The sequence below is a fragment of the Entelurus aequoreus genome, linkage group LG05 (genome assembly GCF_033978785.1).
Source record: "Entelurus aequoreus isolate RoL-2023_Sb linkage group LG05, RoL_Eaeq_v1.1, whole genome shotgun sequence".
Lineage (NCBI taxonomy): Eukaryota > Metazoa > Chordata > Actinopteri > Syngnathiformes > Syngnathidae > Entelurus > Entelurus aequoreus.
Window position 1 is genome coordinate 58,986,386 of NC_084735.1, and position 27,820 is coordinate 59,014,205.

At 40.0% G+C, this 27,820-nt stretch overlaps 2 protein-coding genes and 1 long non-coding RNA gene across 8 annotated transcripts in view; 2 read left to right on the forward strand and 1 right to left on the reverse strand.

Moving 5' to 3' along the window:
• The window catches only part of nherf4b (NHERF family PDZ scaffold protein 4b), a 65,357-nt gene extending 47,754 nt beyond the window's left edge, over window positions 1-17,603 (forward strand). For 4 of the 5 annotated variants that reach the window (XM_062048458.1, XM_062048456.1, XM_062048455.1 and 1 more), the window contains 4 exons: window positions 3,141-3,345; window positions 3,422-3,618; window positions 13,371-13,661; window positions 17,303-17,603. In XM_062048458.1, the coding sequence (XP_061904442.1) occupies window positions 3,141-3,345; window positions 3,422-3,618; window positions 13,371-13,661; window positions 17,303-17,332 (723 nt within the window). In that variant the 3' untranslated portion in view covers window positions 17,333-17,603. Of the gene's footprint in view, window positions 1-3,140; window positions 3,346-3,421; window positions 3,619-5,931; window positions 6,265-13,370; window positions 13,662-17,302 lie in introns of those variants that run through there. The other variant, XM_062048459.1, reaches the window with a different exon arrangement.
• Window positions 1,854-19,438, reverse strand: LOC133650805 (uncharacterized). Of its 2 annotated transcripts, none has more exons than XR_009826302.1 (4): window positions 19,352-19,438; window positions 13,351-13,574; window positions 3,374-3,522; window positions 1,854-2,676 (listed from the first exon to the last, which is right to left on the reverse strand). It is a non-coding gene; the product is annotated as an uncharacterized LOC133650805 (long non-coding RNA). The 2 variants fall into 2 exon arrangements; XR_009826301.1 differs by lacking the exon at window positions 19,352-19,438 and adding an exon at window positions 18,334-18,704.
• LOC133650802 (polyubiquitin-A-like) lies at window positions 19,042-26,914 on the forward strand. The gene is given in 3 exon segments (XM_062048454.1): window positions 19,042-19,154; window positions 23,160-26,728; window positions 26,730-26,914. Coding segments are annotated over 2 exon segments (3,639 nt in total). The 5' UTR covers window positions 19,042-19,154; window positions 23,160-23,167; the 3' UTR covers window positions 26,808-26,914.
• The last annotated feature ends 906 nt before the right edge of the window (window positions 26,915-27,820 follow it).

A 27,820-nucleotide genomic window follows, 5' to 3' on the forward strand; every position in this document is an offset into this window, starting at 1 on the left:
TTGAGAACTCAACCAGAACATGTTATAAAAGAATTTACACAATATTTCAGCCAGCCAGAAAAATGTCTAGGAATGAAACACGGAGACAGATGTGTGTGCAGGGAGGAAATACTTGCTGGAATTGGGCCCGATGTTAGCATAAAATTGGCCATGAAAGCTAAATAGAGCGTCTAACTTTGTTTTCTTCTGGACGCTACAATACATTATATTACTTTATTTTGTTAGGTGTGGCGGCTAATATGAAGCCTGTACATTAAGGAGAAACCCTAAACATAGTTAAACCGGATTGTGCTTTTATTTTGAAGCCGGAAAAGTGTGTGATTGGTTTGAGAAAGTGTCTTAACATGTTTTGATGTCGGATCGACTATTTGCAATAAAAAAAAGTCCTCTTTCGACATCCTACCGACGTCTTTCATTTCTGTTGAGCTTTTTTGTCGTCTTACTTACTAAAAAGCAGTCACAGTAACAATCTAAATGTTATGTTATCACTGCACCTTCGTAATCTGAACACGAAAGTGAAGCACCACTCACCTCTAGAACGCAGGGATGTCGTCTCTTCTCACGACAAAAGAAAGTCCTTTCTTGTCGGGAGAACTACTTGCCATGGCTTTGAACCTGATATTTCAATAATGTTGACTTTCTTTTGTCCATTTCTGCTCGCTTGTGGATCATCAGTAGCAAGTGAACTGCAGCCAAGTTCCCCCGCTACGGCACGGCACGGCCGTGATTGAAATGTATATTTAACGCGTTATTATCGCGTTAACTTTGACAGCCCTAATAATAACATGTAATATTTGTGTATTTTGATCATTTTAAGCATACACGGCGCATTAGTTTTATAAACGCATCACAACGTTCAGGTTTTTTTTTTAACAGCATCACTGATTATTACTCACTGCAGACTTCATGATGTTCATAATAAAACATCACTTAATGTACAAGGTCTGCTGTCATTAGGATGCCGACTGCAAGGATGTTCATATATTCCCATTTAGATGAAGAATGATTTATAATCCTCGCGAAGAAAAGGCAGATTGAACCAAGGGTCTTTTTGTGTGGTTTTCGCCATTTCCGGGTCTAAATTGGCTGTCGTAGTCTACCAACTTGTCGGAATACGTCCTCAGCATTCTACTATCCAGGTGGAATGCATGATTTATGATCCACAATAAACTTCAAGGGAGCAAGGAAGTGAAGAAACACCTCACCAGTCGATCATGTCAAAATTGGATACAAGCTAGTGATCACGGCGCCGCCATAGTTTTGTCAGCGTTAGCACTTATAATAACATAACATGGTTAATATTCAAGTCACGAAATGTAAATGGAGTATTGTTGGCACTTTTTAGATGGTTATTTATTGGATTTTATGGGTGGTATAGAGGACCTCACATTGGCTCCGCTGTAAGGGGACTTTTATTTAGAAGTTAGAATACATTTTTAAAAATCCACCCGTCGTCTTGTCTTTCATAATGATTGTGAACGATGGGTAAAATAAAAATAAAAATGCAGTTCCCCTTTAAATTCTACAGAATATATATTTCTTTACATATTTTGAATTTATTTTTTCTATGCCACGTATGAGTTTCTAAGACCGCACTGTAGGCTTTGTAAGGTCATGTTACCTCTAAACTAGACAAAATTGCTGTTAATTTCCCTTTTTTCCCAAATAAGAATCGATAAGAGAACCGTTAAGGAACCGAATCGTTAACCAGAATTAAATCTGGAATCGGAACCGGACATTTTTGATCAATTCCCATCCCTACTAATCCATCCATCCATCCATCCATCCACTAATAGTAAACACAATTTTATAGTTTGTGAACAGAATCAGAATCAGCATCAGAAATACTTTATTAATCCCAGAGGGGAATTTAAAATTTTCAGCAAAATCCCATTCAAGATCAGACAAACATTACAGGGAGACAGAACAGGATCGCTGACGGGTCTGCCAACTTCCGGCGCCCCTTACAAAAAAGCTGAGATACAGGTAAACAATGGGAGGGGTTTGGGGGGTGAGAGAAAAAAAAATGGTCGAAGCCTGGGCCCCTGGAGAGGGGGTCCAGACTGAGGCCAAGGGAAAAAACAACTCATAGCCATAACACACATCCTTCTTACATGTGTGTAAGAGGGAAACATCAAACATCAAAGAATACAAAGGACATTAAAGACATTAAAAGAGCAGAGCTGATGCAACCAGCCACTTCTACATACAGCTATAGATACAAAATAAAAGAAACATATACACTGTGGTGGCCTCTGCAGTGTTCCATGCCATCGTCTGCTGGGGTGGAGGGAGCATGGCCAGAGACAGGAGCAGACCCAACAAAGCAACCAAGAGAGCCAACTCCACTCTCGGCCGCCCACTAACTCTCGGCCAGTGTCCAGTCCGCATGGATGAGCGAGGATGCGTCTAAGGAGACTGAGGTGTCCGATATCTGCTCATTCAGCCAAGACACTGTGAAGCTTGTCCGTCCTGGCGCTCAGTGCTAGCTCCGCAGCACTGTTTCTTCATCTGCATCTCCTCCAGTCTCTCCAAACGGACTCTGGTGTGGCAGAGACCCAGCAGCTGGTCTCCATGGCCAAAAGGCTCCCGGGAGGCAGATCCAGAAGTCCACAAAAAAGCACCGCAGAAGTCACGAAAGTGGCACCCCTTGTCACAGTCTCAAAGGGTCCCGAACTAAAAGGCAAAAAAAAAAATATATATATATATACGGTATATATAATAACACATGAAAACAAGAGGGAAACACAAAAGGATGACACAAGAGCACAGAGCTCCTGCCAACAGCAGCCACTACGGCGGCGCCATCTGGGAAAAAAAAAAAAAAAACCTTGACGAGTCTGCAATCGGACGTGACGTCACGTGCAACCAAGGTATCGACATATGCCATTGTTTTATTTTACGTGAGTCTATACCGGATAGTACCGATGGAATTCAGTTGGTACCTATAAAATAACGCTGTTTAGCGCGTGGTATTTGGATCTTAGTAGATCAGGCCCTAACTGGATTCCACAACAAAATCATTGAAAACAAACCTACACTCAAATGTCAGTCCCTCCTTTTAAATCACAATTAGCTTCTTAGTATGTTTTGTGTATGATGTATAAATAAACTGAAACGTGTATGTTATTTTGTTGTAGATGAAACAATGTTGCACTTCCATCACCGTTTTAGTGATGGACAGCGAGAGTGAGAAGAAGTACTCCAAGTTAAAGATGCCTATTCTTCCATGTATGGCCGTTCCACATAAGCTGCCCTACAGTTCCAGAAAACTACACTTGCTTTCTGGACCCGAAGGTTACGGCTTTCTACTTCGCTTTGAGAAGGCGCCATCAGGACGCACATGTGAGGTCTTATTTCAAGTGTGCTTCACCTGAACACAGGTGTTCCATTCTTGTCTTTGTGTCTCCACCAACCACAGCTCATGTGCTGCGAAAGGTGGACGCTGGCAGCCCAGCAGAGAAGGCGGGAATGCGGGATGGCGAGGTGCTGCTGGAGGTCAACGGAGAGTCAGTGGAGTTGCTGCAACATGACGACATTGTGAAGAAAGTGAGAGAGAGTGGACAACATACCTCACTCACAACTATTACTCCTCAAGGCCAAGAGTTCTACACGCAGGTTGGTGGCTCTTTGCCTTCCTACTTACACATTACTATTATCATTAGTGCTGTCAAATAATTAATTTTTGGAATCTGATTAATCACAGTTGCTACAAATGTGTATCTGGGATACTTTTGTTGACAACATTGAAGGTTCCACTAGCAGTTGTTTGTTGTTGATGTACCAGTAACGCTCTTGCTAGCGGCTGCCTCAAAAACATGTTATGCTTTTAAATGCTATTTTAAACTTGTTGCTTCTATAAGAAAATTACTCAATGCAATATAAGCAAATTAACTTGGTTTTATCTAAAGTTTATTTTTGGACGTTATCTAAGGGCCCCCAAACGTCGCATAAAACAAAAAATAACATTTTATTTTATTCAAAACAATAATTTGTGTATTTTGTCTTAATTTGTGATGTCATACATCCAAATGCTTAATCAGTCATGATAGTTTTAATCTAGGGATGGGTACCGAATTTGCTGCTTTCATAGGTATCGACTGAATTCCATTGGTACTCACGTAAAATAAAACAATGGCATATGTCGATACCTTGGTCGCACGTGACATCACGTCCGATTGCAGACTCGTCACGTCCGGTTGCAGACTATACACCGGCTCAAGGACACAATCACTAAAGCAGCACTCGGACTCAGCCAAACTCCTTCTAATGTTGCAATTTTCAACACCAACAAAGCCAGTAGGCTTGGTAGAAAATGCTCAAACGTAAGCAAAACTCCACTCTTCCAGAATGGGCTAGCTTGATGCTAATTCACATTAGATTTTCCATGGACAGGCTGTTATTGGCATTAGCGATTTTTCATGCCGATTTCAACACCTCCACATTTTGGAACGAAAGCCTACAACTAAGATGAATGTTACAATCAAACAGCTGGTGTGTAATAAGCACAATACGAACAGTATAAGCACATTGTTAGCCGCAACATAACACATTCAGCTTCATGGAAAAATCTACTTCCTAGTTAGTCAACATACCATAGAAAGCCTAAACAGTACTGCCATTTAATTTTTTTTTTTTTATAATGTCCTGCCCAGCTTCTCGGGCAAATCATATAGCAGATGTAGATGTCTATATCGGCTGTTCAGATTTACTTTACAAAAGAGAAGTGTAGGATACTTCTCTTGTTGCCTTATTTGTATTTTGACTTTATTAAATGTATTTATATTATCATTTGGTGCAGCCGGGCCGGAGCAGGAGGGGATAGAAAGAGAGAAAAAGGAAGACAGAGGGGGGAATTGTGGGGACAAGAGGGGGATTAGACAGAGAGACAAAAACAACAACAGCAAACACAACAACAACAACAGAGCAACATCAGCAAATACAACATGTACAAATATGATGGTAAAAGTAATAGCAAATAAGCAGTTAGCGAAAATAAAAAATAATACAGAAATGACAATGAGCATTATTACACTAAAAATGGAGCAATATGAATACCAATAGAAATAGTGCTATTGATAATAAACAATACCAATACTTTACCTTTATTATCAACAATACAATTGTTCAAATGCAACAATACATATACGTAATGATAACTTGAGATACGAAAGAATGCAGAAAAATGGAGGGGAAGAAAGAGAAGCAACCTACACTAACCTTGTAGATTGTTATAGTAACAATAGGTTAAGCTTTGTCAGTGTGCCATGTGTTATACCCAGTTTACCCTAGGGCAACAACGTTAATATGTTTGATGAAACGTAATTATGTGCATGAGTGTATGTGTGCATATGTACTTGTATATGTACAGTATGTTTATATGTGTGCTTGTACAGTGAATGTATATGTACAGTATGTGTATATGTATGTTTGTACAGTGAATGTATATGTACAGTAAGTGTATATGTGTGTTTGTACAGTGAATGTATATGTATAGAATGTGTATGTGTGTGTTTGTACAGCGAATGTATATGTACAGTATGTGTATACAGTATGTGTGTTTGTACAGTGAATGTATATGTACAGTATGTGTATATGTGTGTTTGTACAGTGAATATATATGTACAGTATATGTATGTGTGTGTTTGTACAGTGAATGTATATGTGTAGTATGTGTATGTGTGTGTTTGTACAGTGAGTGTATATGTACAGTATGTGTATATGTATGTTTTTACAGTGAATGTATATGTACAGTATGTGTATACAGTATGTTTGTATAATGAATGTGCGTGTGGATGTACGAACTTTGAGTGTGTAAATATGTACTGTATTTATTTGTATATGTATGTGGGAGCGTAGGTACCTATGTATGTGTGTATGTATGTGCGTGAGTATATGTGAATTTGCATGTACAATACATTTGACTCCCAGTGTGTGCGGGAGCCAGAGTACGGCCCCAGCCTCCCAGAGAGCCCATCCCACAAACAGTAGGTGCGGTGCCCAGGGAACCAGGGGCCACCGCCCCCACGCAGCCAAGCCGGACAGCGACAGGAACCCCAGAGCCTGGCCCACCGCGCCGCCCACAAGGGCCAGCAGCAGGCCGCAGACAGACGCACCCGGCAGAGGACTTGTCCAGTACTGCCATTTAAAGTGTTGGCAGTGCAACTGCATTGCAAACGAGAATTAAATGTAATAAGAAAACAAGACAACAACTGGACAGCACATATATCATATTCAGCTCATTTTTAAATGTTACATTAAAAAAACTAATAAAGCAACTTTTAAAATACAGTAATTAGTCAAGTAACTGAGTTACTTTTTAAAAAAGCAATCCGTAATCAGATTACTTTTTCAAAGTAACTGTGGCAACACTGGTCGTAAATAGTTTGTAAAACAAACACGACTAAAGGCTGTTTTCCTGTTGTTATTATTGTTATTATTAGTATCTCATTATTATTATTTATAATAATATTGTCTTATTGTTTGATTTCTTCTTTGCCGCTCACAAGTTGCACACATTCGCGTGCTCATTGGTGCATGATTTACGGTTAAAAGTTGATCGTAAACTTTTGTTTATGTTCCAACACACTGTTTACCCTCACTTTCATTGAGAACATTAAAGGCCTACTGAAATGATTTTTTTTAATTTAAACGGGGATAGCAGATCCATTCTATGTGTCATACTTGATCATTTTGCGATATTGCCATATTTTTGCTGAAAGGATTTAGTATAGAACAACGTCGATAAAGTTCGCAACTTTTGGTCTCTGATAAAAAAAAAACCTTGCCCCTGCCGGAAGTAGCGTGACGTTGTCAGTTGTTCACTCCCTCATATTTTCCTATTGTTTTCAACGCAGCTAGAGCTATTCGGACCGTGAAAGTGACGATTACCCCATTAATTTGAGCGAGGATGAAAGATTCGTGGACGAGGAACGTTAGAGTGACGGACTAGAATGCAGTGAAATACTTTTTTTTTTCCGCTCTGACCGTAACTTAGGTACACGATGGCTCTCCGGATTCCACACTCTCTCCTTTTTCTATTGTGAATCACGGATTTGTATTTTAAACCACCTTGGATACTATATCCTCTTGAAAATGAGAGTCGAGAACACGAAATGGACATTACAGTGCCTTTTATCTCCACGACAATACATCGACGAAGCTCTTTAGCATCTTTAGCATGAGCTAACGTGATAGCATCTGTCTCAAATGCAGCTAGAAACAAAATAAATAAATCCCTGACTGGAAGGATATACAGAATATCGACAATACTATTAAACCATGAACATGCAACTACACGGTTAATAGATCTCAGCCTGGCAAAGCTTAACAATGCTGTTGCTAACGACGCTAAGGCTAACTTAGCAACCGGAGCTCACAGAGCTATGATAAAAACATTAGCGCTCCACCTACGCCAGCCAGCCCTCATCTGCTTTGCTCAGCAACACCCGTGCTCACCTGCGTTCCAGCGATTGACGGCGCGACGAAGGACTTCACCAGATCATCCGTGCGGTGGGTCTGCTAGCATCGGCTAGGCGTCTGCTAGCATCGGCTAGGCGTCTGCTATCCGAGTAAGTGGTCCTTGTGTTGCTACAGCCACCTACAACGTTCTTCTTTGCAACCTCCATTGTTCATTAAACAAATTGCAAAAGATTCACCAACACAGATGTCCAGAATACTGTGGAATTATGAAATGAAAACAGAGCTTTTTTGTATTGTATTCAATGGAGAAGGCATACCTCTGTTCCTCGGGCTACGTCACGCGCATACGTCATCCTTCGAAGGCTTTTTCAACCGGAAGTGTGGCGGGAAGTTTAAAATTGCACTTTATAAGTTAACCCGGCCGTATTGGCATGTGTTGCAATGTTAAGATTTCATCATTGATATATAAACTATCAGACTGCGTGGTCGGTAGTAGTGGCTTTCTACCGACCGGCTTTCAGTAGGCCTTTAAAGGCCCACTGAAACCCCCTTCTACCGACCACGCAGTCCAATAGTTTATATATCAATGATGAAATCTTAACATTGCAACACATGCCAATACGGCCGGGTTAACTTATAAAGTGCAATTTTAAATTTCCCGCTAAACTTCCGGTTGAAAACGCCTTTGGATGACGACGTATGCGCGTGACGTAGCCAGTGAAACAGAAGTATCGGTACCCCATTGAATCCAATACAAAATAGCTGTTTTCATCTCATAATTCCACAGTATTCTGGACATCTGTGTTGGTGAATCTTTTGCAATTTGTTTAATGCACAATGGAGACTGCAAAGAAGAAAGTTGTAGGTGGGATCGGTGTATTAGCGGCGGACTACAGCAACACAACCAGGAAGACAGAGATGGATAGCAGACGCGTTAGCCGGCGAGCTCACCTTAACTTCCCCCGTCTCGCCGACCGCATCTGTGATCGGGTGAAGTCCTTCGTCGCACCGTCGATCGCTGGAACGCAGGTGAGCATGGGTGTTGATGAGCAGATGAGGGCTGGCTGGCGTTGGTGGATAGCTAATGTTTTTAGCATAGCTCTGTGAGGTGCGGTTGCTAAGTTAGCTTCAATGGCGTCGTTAGCAACAACATTGTTAACCTTCGCCAGGCTGGAAAGCATTAACCGTGTATTTACATGTCCCTTGTTTAATAGTATAGTTGATCTTCTGTCTATCCTTCCAGTCAGGGATTTATTTATTTTGTTTTTATATGCAGTTAAGCACGATGCTATCACGTTAGCTCAGTAGCTAAAGTGTTTCGTCGATGTATTGTCGTGGAGATAAAAGTCACTGTGAATGTCCATTTCGCGTTCTCGACTCTCATTTTCAAGAGGATATAGTATCCGAGGTGGTTTAAAATACAAATCCGTGATCCACAATAGAAAAAGGAGAGTGTGGAATCCAATGAGCCAGCTTGTACCTAAGTTACGGTCAGAGCGAAAAAAGATATGTCTTGCACTGCATTCTAGTCATTCACTCTAACGCTCCTCATCCACAAATCTTTCATCCTCGCTCAAATTAATGGGGTAATCGTCGCTTTCTCGGTCCGAATCGCTCTAGCTGCATTGTAAACAATAGGAAAATGTGAGGAGCTGTTCAATAGACTACGTCACGCTACTTCCGGTAGGGGCAAGGCTTTTTTAAAATTAGATACCAAAAGTTGCGATCTTTATCGTCGTTGTTCTCTACTAAATCCTTTCAGCAAAAATATGGCAATATCGCGAAATGATCAAGTATGACACATAGAATGGATCTGCTATCACGCACACAAAGGCGCAGGCATTGCACTTTGGCGCGGACCACAATAATTGCTGAGGACGTAATCTCGCCCACTTCTGCTTCGTGTTGGTCCTCGTTCGCTTCCTTGTCGGCAAAGAGTGTAGCCACTTTGTGGACTCCCGCCTCGCCAGCTGCAGCGGCGTTCCACTCGGCGCCACCACCTGACTCGGTTTCGGGGAGACTTGGCCTGTCAACCTGCCGCCAGCAACTCCCTCAACCCTCCTGAGACTTTGGACTTGTTTTTGGAACGTTTGGAATCTGTCACTAAAGGGTGGGGTACTGTCATGACTGGTCCCTTTCAGTCATACAAACCCTGTTTCCATATGAGTTGGGAAATTGTGTTAGATGTAAATATAAACGGAATACAATGATTTGCACATCCTTTTCAACCCATATGCAATTGAATACACTACAAAAACAAGATATTTGATGTTCAAACTCATAAACTTTTTTTTTTTTTTGCAAATAATAATTAACTTAGAATTTCATGGCTGCAACACATGCCAAAGTAGTTGGGAAAGGGCATGTTCACCACTGTGTTACATGGCCTTTCCTTTTAACAACACTCAGTAAACATTTGGGAACTGAGGAGACACATTTTTTAAGCTTAGGCCAGTCTAGTACCCGCACTCTTTTACTATGAAGCCACGTTGATATAACACCTGGCTTGGCATTGTCTTGCTGAAATAAGCAGGGGCTTGGATGGCAACATTTGTTGCTCCAAAATCTGTATGTACCTTTCAGCATTAATGGCGCCTTCACAGATGTGTAAGTTATCCATGTCTTGGGCACTAATACACCCCCATACCATCACAGATGCTGGCTTTTCAACTTTGCGCCTATAACAATCCGGTTGGTTCTTTTCCTCTTTGGTCCGGAGGACACGACATCCAGTTTTCAAAAACAATTTGAAATGTGGACCTGTCAGACCACAGAACACTTTTCCACTTTGTATCAGTCCAACTTAGATGAGCTCAGGCCCAGCGAAGCTGACGGCGTTTCTGTGTGTTGTTGATAAACGGTTTTTGCCTTGCATAGGAGAGTTTTAACTTGCACTTACAGATGTAGCGACCAACTGTAGTTACTGACAGTGGGTTTCTGAAGTGTATCTGAGTCCATGTGGTGATGTCCTTTACACACTGATGTCGCTTGTTGATACAGTACAGCCTGAGGGATCGAAGGTCACGGGCTTAGCTGCTTACGTGCAGTGATTTCTCCAGATTCTCTGAACCCTTTGATGATATTACGGACCGTAGATGGTGAAATCCCTAAATTCCTTGCAATAGCTGGTTGAGAAAGGTTTTTCTTAAACTGTTCAACAATTTGCTCACGCATTTGTTGACAAAGTGGTGACCCTCGCCCCATCCTTGTTTGTGAATGACTGAGCATTTCATGGAATCTACTTTTATACCCAATCATGGCACCCACCTGTTCCCAATTTGCTTGTTCACCTGTGGGATGTTCCAAATAAGTGTTTGATGAGCATTCCTCAACTTTATCAGTATTTATTGCCACCTTTCCCAAATTCTTTGTCACGTGTTGCTGGCATCAAATTCTAAAGTTAATGATTATTTGCAAAAAAAAAAATGTTTATCAGTTTGAACATGAAATATGTTGTCTTTGTAGCAGATTCAACTGAATATGGGTTGAAAATGATTTTCAAATCATTGTATTCCGTTTATATTTACATCTAACACAATTTCCCAACTCATATGGAAACGGGGTTTGTACTTGTGTTATGTTTGTTATGATTCTCCTATGTTTGTGTGTTGGTTTCTGTTCTCAGGGCTCCTTAGCTGTGCCTGGCTGCTACAAGCCCTGATTGATTGTATTCCCCTGCATCTGTTTAGCCATCAGTAGACTCACCTGCCTCTGATCGCTAATCAGTGAGCTTTATACAACATTGTCTACCTTACTTTCTTGCTGGTGCAATGTTCGCTACATGCAACAGTTTACGTTTGTTTCAGTTGTTTTGTGAATGCTATGTTTAGCTTCGCCTGGCGCTCCTAGCACCGGTTCCTGCAGCACACTGCCTTTGGTTGCCTCATGAGTACTTAAGGACTTTCCTTACCTTCACACTGCTTCCTGCCCTCCTTCTGCCTCTTGGGAAACAACTTTTGCAAACATGTGACCAGAACGTGACACTAAACAGCGTTATGGTAATTCTCTCAAATGTCCTTTCTGCAAAAAGTCAGAACGACTAAGAATACCTAAGATTAAAATAAAATAATTTGAAACTTCCCTGAGTGAGATAAACTGATCTGAGCACCTCATCTGTGAACGGTGGATGACAATTGTAACATCTTCATGTCAGTGATTCAAAAAACAATGAACAGTTTTATGAAAAACATTAAACAGAAACCGAAGAAAATTAACCACCTTGCCTAGCTGCATAGTAGAATATGGTCACTGATGAAACAGAAAACAGCGGGATCATGCACTTAAAATATTCCTCAAGATGAAATCAACGCATAATAGACATAAGTTCACCTCACTAAGGAATAAAGTGACTGGAGAATTCAAAACAGCAAAGACAAATGTTTTTAGGCAATGCTAAAATTTGGACAAACATAAAGAAACTATCAGGAAATTATTCTTAAAAAAGAACATTAGAGGGTTGCAAATAAATGGCAGGAGCCCTAAATGTATACTATACTAACATTTGGCCACTAACTCATGTCCACAAATCCAACCTACAACAATCCAACCCAGTGTCAAAGCGCTTTGAGTACCTTGAAGGTAGAAAAGCGCTATACAAGTATAATCCATTTACCATTTACAATGCCTACAGCTACTCCTTTTTCATTATGAATGAAGTTTCTCAGTTAGATGGAAATAGATTTATATGTGGGTTGAAGAACTCAAAAGCCTAGGAGACATTTTATATGGACACAATGTTTCTCAAAACTTATCATTTATCACTTATTGCTAATATCACCAGCATCATTAACAAATCTATAATTGAAGATACATTTCCAAACTCATGGAAATCTGCAGTTATTACTCCAATGTTTAAATCAGCAGTCCCTGCAACAATCAATAATTCCAGACCGAAAAGCATTATCCCTGCAGTATCCAAAGTACGGTAGCTGAAAAACTGGTGGCAGAGCAGGTCATTAAACATTTGAATAATAGTCAATACAACTTAAACCCCATGCCGTTCGGCTTCAAAAAAAAAAAAATTCTACTGAGACGGCAATTTGTTTCTTTATGGAAAATTTAAAGTCTAAAATTGATGGCATTGGTGTTATAGGAGTTATAGGAGTTTTTCTTGACTTGAAGTGTTTGATGCTGTGAATCATCAAATTGTATTAACTAATTTGTCAGTAAATACATTGCAATGGATGGAATCATATATTTTGCAAAGGATACAGTTTGTTAGAGTACACCATGTTACATCTGAAACTTCTGACAATACTCCTGGTGTACCTCAAGGTTCGGTTTGGGGACCGTTGTTGTACAGTCTGTACATTATTGATCTGCCAAAAAACTGTCCATTAATGCAACTTTCGAGATGTAAACTAACTGCCAAGCTGCACATGATCTATCAGCTGCTATGTCCAAAGTGTCAAACTGGTTGAACCTTTCACATCAGCATCTTAATGTGTCAAAAACTGTTGGCATGTTTTTTTAAATGAAAGCAATTGGTGACATAACTCCTGTTGTGTATGTAAATGGCACAAAGCTTGAAGTTGTACATGAGTTTAAATAGCTAGGAATTACCATTCATTCACAGCTATGTTTTTTTCCTAATATTTTCGTGATCGACCGATGGGGTACCAAAGAGCAACTGGCCACCCCTGGGTTGAACAGTTGCGTTGTGTTTGAGTTCTGCTGAGAAACAATTCGATTGGCAGAATGTCTATGATTGGCCAAAATGTGTGGGGAAATTGTGGGGATTGGGCCATATTAAGAGGCCACACACATATTTTGCAGGAATTGGTTGAGTTTGCATGAATTGGCCCCAACATGATGAAATCCTGGAGGTACTGTTTGGTCCACATAGACGGTGTGCTGACATAAACTGGAATTAAATAACTGTATACCGTACTTGGAATGTGTGTGATGTATTGAAGCAGTGCTTCTTACCACTTGTGCTGTGGTTGCAGTTGGGTCTATCACCTCTCCTCTTCTGTGAGAATTACATTCTTGAGATGGATGGCAGTGAAGGAGTCCAAGCAGCACAAGTTGACCAACAAAAGGATTCCGGTCTTTTGGGATTTGGTTGTGTCCCACTGCCTCCTGGCGAAGTAGGACCGCATGTGGGTCAGGTAGTCCTGGAGGAGCAAAACCTGGAAGATGGCATCCTTCTGCTGAAGAATGCACAACACAATCTTTCCTCAAGAGTCATGGAGAAAATAGACTACGACACAATGAAACAGGTGGACGCTCACACTGAGGTAACAAATTATTTTATATTCTATAAACTGTTCAAACATGCAGTGCCTAAACGTATTTACATGATCTATTAGTGCTTACTTATATTTAGATGATTTATTAGTGTTAAAGTATGTTTTATGTACATGATCTATTAGGATGGAATGATGGAACTTCATTGTCATTGCACATAAAAAGTACAACGAATTAGCATTTTCAATACAAGCGCGTTCAAGATCCGACATACATCATACAGGGTATAGAGAACAGGAACACTGATGAGTTGCCAGAGGGTGGGAAAGGGTGAACGCGGGAGGAGGGTGAGTATAATAAGTTAGTTGATTAGTTAGTGCTGTTGGTGCCTAAATATATGATTTATTAGTGCTTAAAAATTATGTTTACATGATCTATTGGTGTTAAATTATCTATTGGTGCTTGCATATATTTACATGATTCATTAGTGTTACAGGGGTCTGCACTTTTTTATTTTATTTTGCGTATCGTTCACAATCATTATGAAAGACATGATGACGGATGTATTTTTTTAATGCATTCTAACTCTTAAATAAATGCAATCAAAAGTCCTGTTACAATGGAGTCTATGGGAGCCGCTCTATTCCTGCCTATAAAGCCCTGAAAAAAACATCCTAACACCTCCATTAAGGTTTTACTTACATAATGTAAGTATATATATATATATATATATATATATATATATATATATATATATATATATATATATATATATATATATATATATATATATATATATATATATATATATATATATATATATACATATACATATATATATATATATATATATATATATATATATATATATATATATATATATATATATATATATATATATATATATATATATATCGTGCCTAAGTCGTTCTTGCCATTCCCGGGTCTAAATTGGCTGTCAAAGTGTACCAACTTGTCGGAATTTGTCCTCGTCCTTTGATTATCCATGTGAGGCATGATTTATGATCTACAATAAAGTTTGACGAGTAAGGAAACGAGGAAGCAGCTGATCAATGGATCATGTCAACATAGGCGCACAAGGTCATGATCACGGCGCCGCTATAAATTGTTTGTCTGCATTAGCGCTTATAATAACAATATCACTAATACTTGGTTAATATTTAAGTCATGAAATGTAAATAGAGTATTGTTGGCGCTTTTTGGATGATTTTTGAAGGGTTTTATGGGCGGAATAGAGCACGTCTCATTGGCTGCGTTGTAAGTGGACTTTAAAAAACATTAAAGATTAAAGTACCAATGATTGTCACACACACACTAGATGTGGTGAAATTTGTCCTCTGCATTTGACCCATCCCCTTGGGAATATTAACGAGTTAGAATGCATTAAAAAAAATACATCCAGTGTCATGTCTTTCATAATGATTGTTAACAATAGGCAACATTTCAAAAAAGTGTAGTTCCCCTTTTATATATATATGATTTTGTAAGTAACATATTTACATGATATATTAGTGCTTATGTATTTTGTATTTACATGATCTAGTATGCTTACATGTTTAAATTATTTATTAGAGTTAATGTATTATATTTACATGATGTTAGTACCTAATTGTTATATTTAGAGAAGTGAAGTGAATTATATTTATATAGCGCTTTTCTCTAGAGACTCAAAGCGCTTTACATAGTGAAACTCATTATCTACTTCTTTAAGCTACATTCAAACCAGTGTCGGTGGGAGTGGAAGCAGGTGGGTAGTGTCCTGCCCAAGGACACAACAGCAGTGACTAGAATGGCGGAACCGGGGATCGAACCTGGAACCCTCAAGTTGCTGGCTTGGCCGCTCTACCAATCTATTAGTGCTTAAGTATTATATTTACATGATCTTGTAGTGCTTAAAGAGGAAGTGCACTTTTTTGGGATGTCGCCTATCTTTTACAATCATGAGAGACAAGATGACAGATGTATTTTCTTTTTTAATGCATCCTAGTTTGCAAATAAACGTAAATAAAAGCCTGCTTACAATGGAGCAATTGGAGATCCTCTTTTCCGCCCATGAAGCTTTTCAAATAACCATCCAAAAAGCGGCAACAATACTCAATTTACATTTCGTGACCTGAAATTTAACCAAGTACTAGTGATACTGTTACTATAAGCGCTAACGCAAATATTTTTTAGCGCCGCATTGTCAGAGAGCAGAAAGCTTGTTGCTGCTTTATTAACATCAGCTGCATCACCCCTTAGCTGGTGGAAGTTTATTCCAGATCATAATGTCTCTCACCTGGACAATAGAAGGATGAGGACACAATCTGACAAATTTGCAAATTTTGGCATCCAATTTAGACCTGGAAATGGCAAGAAAGACACGAAAAGATGCTTGGTTCCACCCCACTTTTTTCTTTGCGAGGAAAATGAATCATTCATCATCTAAATGGAAATATAACAACATCCTGTCAGTCGGCATCATAATGACAGCAGACATTGTACAGTAAAGTTGTATTGTTTGTTGTCTCTCATGAAGTCTGCAGTGAGTAGTAATCAGTGATGTTGTCGGAAAAAAAAGCGAACGTCGTGGTGCGTTTTTGAAATTAATGTGCGGCGCATTAATTTCAAAAACACACCACGACGAAAGCAGACATTGAGGAACTGTTTTCTCGCTTAGTACTAGCATAAGCTAGTAACGGCAAGAGGTAAGCTAGTTTCTGCGTCAACAGCTCAATCGTTTCTGAGTTTGTACTGTAATACACAACATAATGTGATAGGACACCAATCTGTACTGACTGAAAAACATGAACAATCATATTACAGAATCTGTAAAGTATTAGCCCACTTTTCATATTTTGTTTGTACAGCTAGATCTACAGTCTGCTCCAACATTTCACCCTTCCTTCGCGCTCGCTTCTTTAAGCAGCAGTTCATCTTCGGTATATTCAGCTTCAAAAAGATAAGGTTGTGAATCCTCATTTGTCCAAAAATAGTTTATATTCGTTGTGTTACCAAGTCTGCCATGATGAAAACACACTCGCATTAATTTCCGGAAGCAGGAAAACATTTGTTGCCGGAAGTACGGAAACGGAGATATATGCACTGAGGAAATAAGTTCCTGTAATGCATAAAATGACCAAAATACAGTAAATATTGTACATGTTACATATTGTTTTGAACATGTCTGTTACTACATTATATATATAATATATATATACTTGCAATGTGTATATAAAACATTGATAGAGGGTTTTGAAGTTGTTTTAAAAGGCTTTGAAAGCTGCAATGGTGTCTACGATTAGCCACATTTTGCAAGTGTTTTTTTTAAATCATCTTTAGAATCCTTAAAAAAAAAAAAGACATGCGTTCTTGTCTCTCATAATGATTGTGAATAGGAAAAATTCTCAAAAAAGCAGTTCCCCAAATAATATTACATTTACACAATCTATTAGTGCTTATTGTTAAGTATTAAATTCATAATCTATTGGTGCATAAGTATACTGAATATTATTTATTCATTATATATTAAATTGAGTACAGGAACTGAACCAACATACTCTTTTACTTTTCGGACATTAAGTATTAAGAAAATGTAAATATGTGAAATATGTGGTGTATTATATTCTAACTGTATGTATGTTAGAAATCAACTTAAACAACATTATTTACACAATCTTGTTCTCGGCAGGAAGAAGACACAGAGCTCTCACGTTTGTAACTAGATCAAAACAAACACATTAACACTGTGATGGGACTTTTTTTTTCTTTAAAACCCTCTGCATCACTTTGAAGGATGTGACATAAAAGCTACTCAGATAAATCAGTTAGCTACACTGTACTGTGTTTTATGAAATAAAATGTTCCTGCTTTACAGTACTGTCATCTTTTTTTGCTGATGTTCATCACGTACAATGTGATGGAAAGCACGTTCAATCATCTCAAAATATACGTTTCCTTTCAAGACACACCTGCAGTAAATCATAAATCACACGCAGCACAAATAAGATATGTACTGTATGTGCATGTTTTTTTTCTGTATAAACTATCAAATATCTAAACTAACTGTCTGTTGTTGTTTTTCTCAGTTCTATTTCATTGAAAGTTTGCTTCATATGTTAACATGGGGCAGCTTTGTCTTATTGAAATTGAAGAAATACATACAGCCCGAATGCAGCTGAGATAGGCTCCAACATCCCCCGCAACCCCAAAAAAGGACAAGCGGTAGGAAATGGATGGATGGATGGATATTGGCTTATGTAATATAACAAATCGCCACTCATCATGTAACTATTCTACTGTGCTAAAAATATTAGTAACAGAGGTGATTTCAAAAAAGTATTTTGTACATGGCTTATATAACACTTATGCGCCATCTGAGAATCCATCCATCCATTTACTACCGCTTGTCCTTACGGGGTGGCGGGGGTGCTGGAGCCTATCCATTTGAAAATAAGAATAAATATTAATAAATTCATAATTTTTTAAAACGTGCCAAGCAACATGGTTCAAAATTGGTTCTCGCGCTGACCTTTTGATTGCACTAAAATCAGATGTATTTACATTATACATGTAAATAAGAGTGGATCGTGATATCGACAGGCGGATCGGTGCGGCATCTTCGGTAATGCGGACGCTGTATCAATCCGTTGTGGTAAAGAAGGAGCTGAGCCGGAAGGCAAAGCTCTCAATGTACCGGTCAATCTACGTTCCCATCCTCACCTATGGTCATGAGTTTTGGGTTATGACCGGATCGGACAAGATCACGGGTACAAGCGGCCGAAATGAGTTTCCTCCGCCGGGTGGCGGCCGGGGCTCTCCCTTAGAGAGAGGGTGAGAAGCTCTGCCATCCGGGGGGAACTCAAAAATAAAGCCGCTGCTCCTCCACATCGAGAGGAGCCAGATGAGGTGGTTCGGGCATCTGGTCAGGATGCCACCCGAACGCCTCCCTAGAGAGGTGTTTAGGGCACGTCCGACCGGCAGGAGGCACGCTGAAGACCCACACGTTGGGAAGACTATGTCTCCCGGCTGGCCTGGGAACGCCTCGGGATCTCTCGGGAGGAACTGGACGAAGTCTGGGCTTCTCTACTTGGGCTGCTGCCCCTGCGACCCAACCTCGCATAAGCGGAAGAAAATGGATGGATGGATGTAAATAAAGATATGCTATTGAGTGGAATATCCAGCAGCCTGTTTTTTTTAACCTAAATAACAAAAAAAAAATACTTTTTTATTTTTATTTTGCTTATGTATATTGTTAGTATATCAGCATACACCGAGAATTGTTTGTGAAAAACAGTGATTTAGTAAGACGTGTTATATTGAATAACAAGAGTAATATGAATAAAAGCTATTTTGGGAATAATGCGTCGCTTTAATGTCTTTGGATCAAACACGACGTGTGTGTCATACGTCACGGTGTTGGCGTTTATGACAATTATGATGACGAACCTAATAAAACTCACACATGAACACTGCTACATTCAGACCACCGCAGAGTGGCAAATAAGGCATTTTCGCCCCGGAAGCTGACACTAATACCACTTGTAAGTACTTTAGTACTATCTAGTCATTGTCACCTGGCATTTTATTCAATAATACAGAAAAATACACAACAACATAATTATATCTTCACGCAATTTTAATTATTACATAATTTAAAAACTAATGTAAGTGAATAACTTTGAGACCAAATAAGCGATATAAATATTATACTTTACAAAAATAAAAATAAAACACTTACTGATAACGATGCTATCCAAATCAGTGATGTTTATTAATGTACTTTCCAGGAAGAAAGAAAAAACATGCAATACTTCTTCTTCCTTTATGGGCTAACGTAAACTAGCATGCAAACTTTACGGACCCCTGTCGGCCAACTGCTGAATAACACCTTACACCCGGTGGGCTGCCATTTAAAATAGACAGTAGTAGTCTCGTAGTGACAATACTTTGGGCAAACTCTTACCACTACTTAAATACCATTGTTTTATATAACGTACCAAGTAAAACTTAGTACTCTACTTAGAGGTAAATTCAAGGTAAATTCAAATGTAATTTCAGTAGCACATTGACAGCATAATGGTGGGATATACATTACATTCTTATACTTATATTACATTTGTTAGTACATCTGAGCTGTGATATCCGAATTATAGAATATTTTGTATATTTTAGCTTGCTGTAAAATATGAGCAAATAAGCAAAATGTAGACATTAACATTTTAAACAAAGCAAGTAGCATTTTGTTTTGGACTATACGAAAGGTGTCACATAATAAGTCACAAAAGCTGCCCAATTAAACACTTTGTTTGTGACCTTTAGTCCCATGACAATCTTGTTTTAATTATAGTCCAGACCACAGTGCTTAAGCGGGTTTTTTTTAAAGTGCTGCGCAGCACTTTAAAAAAACGCTCTCCAACTGTATCAGAATCAGAATCAGAAATATTGTATTAATCCCCGAGGGGAAATTAAAATTCTAGTCTAGTCTAGTAGAAAATATGACCAATCAAATGTGATGATTTTAATAACTTGACAAAAAGAGGTCTGATATTTCTCTAAATATGGTATATAATTACATATTGAAAGGTTTACTATTTTAAACTGAAGTAGCATAATTTAATCATTGTATTGTCATTATCATTCATGGTTCTTGTAAAGTGGTTCTCATTAACACACAACGGGACTGTGAATGTAGTTCAACTTGTGCACAGATGGTAGGGATGGGCAATATGACCTAAAATCTATATTGCAGCGTCCTACGCTAACTACATATAACATATTTTTTGGTATGTAAATGATAATAGAATTCTTTCAAAATGGGTCATAAAGGCTCCTAATTTAGCTGCTGGTGTATGCAGTGTCATTGTGTAATTTCCAGTTGTATAATCTGTCTCAAAACTATTATTAATCTTCTTACTGATTTACTGTTAATATTTGGTTACTTTCAGTTCTATTCTATCTACACTTCTGTTCAAATGTAATACACACTTATTATTCTGTTGTTTGGATACTTTACATTAGTTTGGGGCAATACTGCAAATTTGTGTATTGATCCAATACCAAGTACATACAGGGGGCAGCATTGGTAATGTGATACTGGTACTTCAATTATTCAAGATCATTGAATAATTCAAGTTTTGATTACAATGTTAATCAGACAGAAACACAGGATGGTGGTGTAACAATATCAATTTAAATCCGTTTATTTTTTACTTTAAAATCCTCCAGTGTTTAGTTATTTCTTGAGTTTGACAAATGATAACAAAAATTACAAAATATGTTTTTGATAATTAAAATGATCAACCTAACCATTTTATACTCTATGGTATACTGTTTATATTTTTATTGATCCGTCCACCTTTGTTTACATTTTAGAGCTCTATTGCGGTTAGCTTGTCCCCTTACCATGTGTAGTGTACAGCATGTTTAGCTATTTCTCGTCCTCAAGTGATAGTAAAAGTTGTAAGAAACAGTTAATTTGCCGCCATGGAGGCAAGGATTACTGACCTCAGTGTGTGTGACAATCATTTGTAATTTAACTTTTAACTTTAAAAGTGGCATTGCACCCAATGGGACATTAGCCACTAGCTAGAATGCTACATTCTCTCGAGGACGTGTTTGTTCACTTGCCCGCTTTCAAATTTGCAGACACAGCTAAAATGTGTCCTAAACATTTATTACCACAATAAAGCGATAGTATTAAAAGCTCTATCATCAGCCAAATTGATATGATTTATATCGTATATTGTCCATATTAATGGTTCTTAAACTTTTTTTTACCACCTCAGAAAACGTTCCTCTCCCAAGTGCCACCACTGTGACCAACATAGTAGCATAGTAGACAACGTTCCCTCTAAGGTGCGCGCCTGCGCAATTGCGCACTGCTCAAGTGTCCTCTGCGCACAGCAAATATATGCCGCGCACCAAACCAAATCCCATCTGAATTCTAAAAAAAATAAACACATTCTGTATAATTTTGCAATGCAACTCTGAGTGACAGTGACAACAAGCGGCCCTAACGGTGTTCGGCGACACCATTCAATTGAATACCGTTCAATTATTGTAACGTCTATCGAGATGCTTCGAGGACAGGAATTATATCGATCACTTTATTGAGCAAAACTGTTTATATTCGGCCATAACCGCACAAAAACATGAGTAAAAAACTTCTATCTCGAAAAACTATTCATTTTCTGCCGTACAAACCAGGCCAAAACCAACTTGTCATCTGTCACCAACACGGATAGCACCAAGCCACTGGTGCGTTTATGGCCACACAAAAAGTCGGACAACTCAAACACCACACAAAGTTACTCTATGACTCCTCAGTCATACGTGTGCTTATTCTACTGTCATTTATTATTTATGTTAATGTATTTACATTAATCATGGAATGCTGTTACTAGAGAAAGTTACAGGAATGCACACTTCATCCTATGCTTACATTTCATTGTGCAACATGAGGATTTTTAAGGGGAACTAAATGTGATCTCTGAAAGAGGTACAAATGATTTCCAAAGCAGAACCCCCACCCAGACATATTGTACAATACTAATCCATAGCTTATGAAAAACAAGATTTATTTTATTTTCATTACAAGTGGGCCAAATCACTAATATTAGAAAATAATCTCATGAAAATTACTCTTGTCATTTGAGTGTTATAATAAAAGATTGGTTTGAGACAGGTGTGCTGCTGGAATTGCCACGTGTGATGTTGCTCAAATGTGCTCCACTGAATGCTCAGAGTTTTTGTGTTTGCTCACACACATGAACAATTAGAGGGAACATTGATAGTAGACCTGAGTATTCCTTAAAAACAAGTACAGATAATATTTAATATAATAGTTTGCCTAATCTAGTGATGTGAAGAGATGTGCAGGGGCTTCGAGGCGTGTGTCAAGTAATGGAGGGGGTGTTTCCGCGAGGTTTGTTTCATGTAGGAAAGGAGCCGGAAATGATGACTTATGAAGCGAGCCTCTGCCCAACCTCCTCGGGACGCAGCTCGGATTTTGCGGGGAGATTCAACAACACATAAACTGCCAAAGCTCCATTGAAAATGTGGGCCAATTGAGAGTCGCGGGCTGTTTGGAACCTGAAAAGAGAATAACATTTATTTTTTTAATTGTCAATAGAATAAAAAAAAAATGAGCATGATATTAAATTTGACAGCAAAGTCCAACCCGTTTACAGCACCATGAGCAGTATAAAGCAATAGTGAAACAAAACTTATCAATATTTAAAATTTTGCTCCTGCAAAGCAATTCTTGTAGCACAGTGGTCTATGCATCTATCTTTCAATCTGTATGATGTAAGATCAGATTCTGGCAGTGTCAGCTCATGGACATTGTTTGAACTTTTCTTTTTAATAAGGTAACATGTTCTGTAGGGTATTTATATACAGTAACCTTCGATATTTGTTATTTTGCTCATACCGTACCGATATCCTATTATCAATATCGGATCAGGACACCCCTACCGCAACTACTTCTTTGATGTGCTACAAAGTGCACATGAATGCGTTACAGTAACAAACCTTTTTGTTCTCAGGTGCAAACATGGAGATCTTTGTGAAGACTCTTACTGGAAAGACGCTCACTCTCAGGGTCGAGTTCACTGACACCATTAAGAATGTGAAGACAAAAATCCATGATAATGAAGGTATTCCACCTGACCAGCAGAGACTGATCTTTGCTGGTAAGCAACTGGAGGATGATTGCACCCTCTCAAACTACAACATTCAGAAAGAGTCGACCATCCACCACGTCCTGCGTCTGAGAGGTGGCATGCAGATCTTTGTGAAGACCCTTACTGGTAAGACCATCACCCTTGAGGTTGAGACCAGTGACACCGTTGAGAATGTAAAGGCCAAAATCCAGGACAAAGAAGGGATTCCTCCAGACCAGCAAAGACTGATTTTTGCCGGAAAGCAACTTGAAGATGGTCGAACCCTGTCTGACTACAACATCCAGAAGGAAGCTACCCTTCATCTGGTCCTGCGTCTGAGAGGTGGCATGCAGATTTTTGTGAAGACCATCACTGGAAAAACCATCACCCTCGAGGTTGAGACCAGTGACACTGTTGAGAATGTAAAGGCCAAAGTCCAGGACAAAGAAGGGATTCCTCCTGACCAGCAGAGACTAATCTTTGCCGGAAAGCAACTGGAGGACGGCCGAACTCTGTCCGACTACAACATCCAAAAGGAAGCTACCCTTCATCTTGTCCTGCGTCTGAGAGGTGGTATGCAGATCTTTGTAAAGACCCTCACTGATAAGACCATCACCCTTGAGGTTGAGACCAGTGACACTGTTGAGAATGTAAAAGCCAAAATCCAGGACAAAGAAGGGATTCCTCCTGACCAGCAGAGACTGATTTTTGCTGGAAAGCAACTGGAGGATGGCCGAACCCTGTCTGACTACAACATCCAAAAGGAAGCTACTCTTCATCTTGTCTTGCGTCTGAGAGGTGGCATGCAGATCTTTGTGAAAACCCTCACTGGAAAGACCATCACCCTTGAGGTTGAGACCAGTGACACTGTTGAGAATGTAAAGGCCAAAATACAGGACAAAGAAGGGATTCCTCCTGACCAGCAGAGACTGATTTTTGCCGGAAAGCAACTGGAGGACGGCCGAACTCTGTCTGACTACAACATCCAAAAGGAAGCTACCCTTCATCTTGTCTTGCGTCTGAGAGGTGGCATGCAGATCTTTGTGAAGACCCTCACTGATAAGACCATCACCCTTGAGGTTGAGACCAGTGACACTGTTGAGAATGTTAAGGCCAAAATCCAGGACAAAGAAGGGATTCCTCCTGACCAGCAGAGACTAATATTTGCCGGAAAGCAACTGGAGGATGACCGAACCCTGTCTGACTACAACATCCAAAGGGAAGCTACCCTTCATCTTGTCATGCGTCTAAGAGGTGGCATGCAGATCTTTGTGAAGACCCTCACTGGCAAGACCATCACCCTTGAGGTTGAGACCAGTGACACTGTTGAGAATGTAAAGTCCAAAATCCAGGACAAAGAAGGGATTCCTCCTGACCAGCAGAGACTGATTTTTGCAGGAAAGCAACTAGAAGATGGCCGAACCCTATCTGACTACAACATCCAGAAGGAAGCTACCCTTCATCTTGTACTGCGTCTGAGAGGTGGCATGCAGATCTTTGTGAAGACCCTCACTGGCAAGACCATCACCCTTGAGGTTGAGACCAGTGACACTGTTGAGAATGTAAAGGCCAAAATCCAGGACAAAGAAGGGATTCCTCCTGACCAGCAGAGACTGATTTTTGCCGGAAAGCAACTGGAAGATGGCCGAACCCTGTCCGACTACAACATCCAAAAGGAAGCTACCCTTCATCTTGTCCTGCGTCTGAGAGGTGGCATGCAGATCTTTGTGAAGACCCTCACTGGCAAGACCATCACCCTTGAGGTTGAGACTAGTGACACTGTAGAGAATGTAAAGTCTAAAATACAGGACAAAGAAGGGATTCCTCCTGACCAGCAGAGACTGATTTTTGCCGGAAAGCAACTGGAAGATGGCCGAACCCTGTCCGACTACAACATTCAGAAGGAAGCTACCCTTCATCTTGTCTTGCGTCTGAGAGGTGGCATGCAGATCTTTGTGAAGACCCTCACTGGTAAGACCATCACCCTTGAGGTTGAGACCAGTGACACTGTTGAGAATGTAAAGGCCAAAATCCAGGACAAAGAAGGGATTCCTCCTGACCAGCAGAGACTGATTTTTGCCGGAAAGCAACTGGAAGATGGCCGAACCCTGTCCGACTACAACATTCAGAAGGAAGCTACCCTTCATCTTGTCCTGCGTCTGAGAGGTGGCATGCAGATCTTTGTGAAGACCCTCACTGGTAAGACCATCACCCTTGAGGTTGAGACCAGTGACACTGTTGAGAATGTAAAGGCCAAAATCCAGGACAAAGAAGGGATTCCTCCTGACCAGCAGAGACTGATTTTTGCCGGAAAGCAACTGGAAGATGGCCGAACCCTGTCTGACTACAACATCCAGAAGGAAGCTACCCTTCATCTTGTACTGCGTCTGAGAGGTGGTATGCAGATCTTTGTGAAGACCCTCACTGATAAGACTATCACCCTTGAGGTTGAGACCAGTGACACTGTTGAGAATGTAAAGGCCAAAATCCAGGACAAAGAAGGGATTCCTCCTGACCAGCAGAGACTGATTTTTGCCGGAAAGCAGCTGGAGGATGGCCGAACCCTGTCTGACTACAACATCCAAAAGGAAGCTACTCTTCATCTTGTCCTGCGTCTGAGAGGTGGCATGCAGATCTTTGTGAAGACCCTTACTGGTAAGACCATCACTCTCGAGGTTGAGACCAGTGACACCGTGGAGAATGTAAAGGCCAAAATCCAGGACAAAGAAGGGATTCCTCCGGACCAGCAAAGACTGATTTTTGCCGGAAAGCAACTTGAAGATGGTCGAACCCTTTCCGACTACAACATCCAGAAGGAAGCTACCCTTCATCTGGTCCTGCGTCTGAGAGGTGGCATGCAGATTTTTGTGAAGACCCTCACTGGCAAGACCATCACCCTTGAGGTTGAGACCAGTGACACTGTTGAGAATGTAAAGACCAAAATTCAGGATAAAGAAGGGATTCCTCCTGACCAGCAGAGGCTTATATTTGCTGGTAAACAACTGGAAGATGGCCGTATCCTCTCTGACTACAACATCCAGAAAGAGTCCACACTTCATGTTGTCTTGCGTCTAAGAGGTGGCATGCAGATCTTTGTGAGGACCCTTACTGGCAAAACAGTTACACTTGAGGTTGAGACCAGTGACACTGTTGAGAATATAAAGGCCAAAATCCAGGACAAAGAAGGGATTCCTCCTGACCAGCAGAGACTGATTTTTGCCGGTAAGCAACTGGAAGATGGCCGAACCCTGTCTGACTACAACATCCAGAAGGAAGCTACCCTTCATCTTGTTCTGCGTCTGAGAGGTGGCATGCAGATCTTTGTGAAGACCCTTAGCGGAAAGACCATCACTCTTGAGGTTGAGACCAGTGATATCATTGAAAATGTGAAGACCAAAATCCAAGACAAGGAAGGAATTCCTCCTGACCAGCAGAGATTAATCTTTGCTGGTAAACAACTGGAAGATGGCCGTACCCTGTCTGACTACAACATCCAAAAAGAGTCTACCCTGCATCTTGTCCTGCGTCTGAGAGGTGGCCAGTGGAGTATCTCAGGATTCTATACTTAATTCTCTAAAGCTTATGTGTTCCGTATGACTGTCTTATGTGATGGAAATAAATGACAACATTTTCCTATGTGTATTTTGTTGGTGGTGGTGTTTATCAATAAATGGTAAAGGGAAATTGTAATCTAGTTTGGCTACTGAGAATGTGAAACGATTGAGGATAATCTCACTTATGGGAAGGGTTTCTACTGTGAAAATGATGGTCTTGCCTAGGGTTAATTTTCTATTTTCAATGATTCCCACCAAACCTTCTCAAATTTGGTTTTAAATCACTAGACTCACATCAGTCAGTTTCTTTGGAAAAGTAAACCACAAATCAGCCTAAAACATTATAAAAACCCAAGGAATATTGGGTTCTAAAACTCTGAAATGTTTCCGATTACTTCCTCGCAAATAAACTACGATACATATTAAAATGGATCAATCCCAATGTATTAGATAAATTATGGTTAGATATTGAACAATCACTCAGCCACTGGGGTGCTCCTCCCACTTATAGCACACAATGGAAGCATGGCAGGGGGACGAGGCTGCCTCTATGGGGATGAGTCCTCCTGACTTGTCACCAACTCGTCCATCCCTCAATCTTAGCTGCATTTTAGACATTTACGGTTTGGGGAGCTCGGCATGGTAGGGACCCACCATGGCCTTGATGTCTCCCAATTTTAATCGCAATATTAGTCCCCACAAGCATACATCTCCCTCACACTACAGTACACACATCAATAGGGACTGGAGGTCAGCTGTAACTGCTGACCTAATTTTAACTACACAGTAGACACTCTGGGGACCTTTTACACTCCCACATCACATGCACGAGTGGATTGGGGTTTGGGGGTGCCATGTGCTCTTCATTGCCGCCTCGGCTGATGCATGCATGCGACTGCGGTCTGGTGGTCTTCCATTCCCGGGCAGAGACCTTGCTGAGGGTGCAAGGATTTTATTTTTTTTTTTGTTTATTTTTTTATTTGTTTTAGT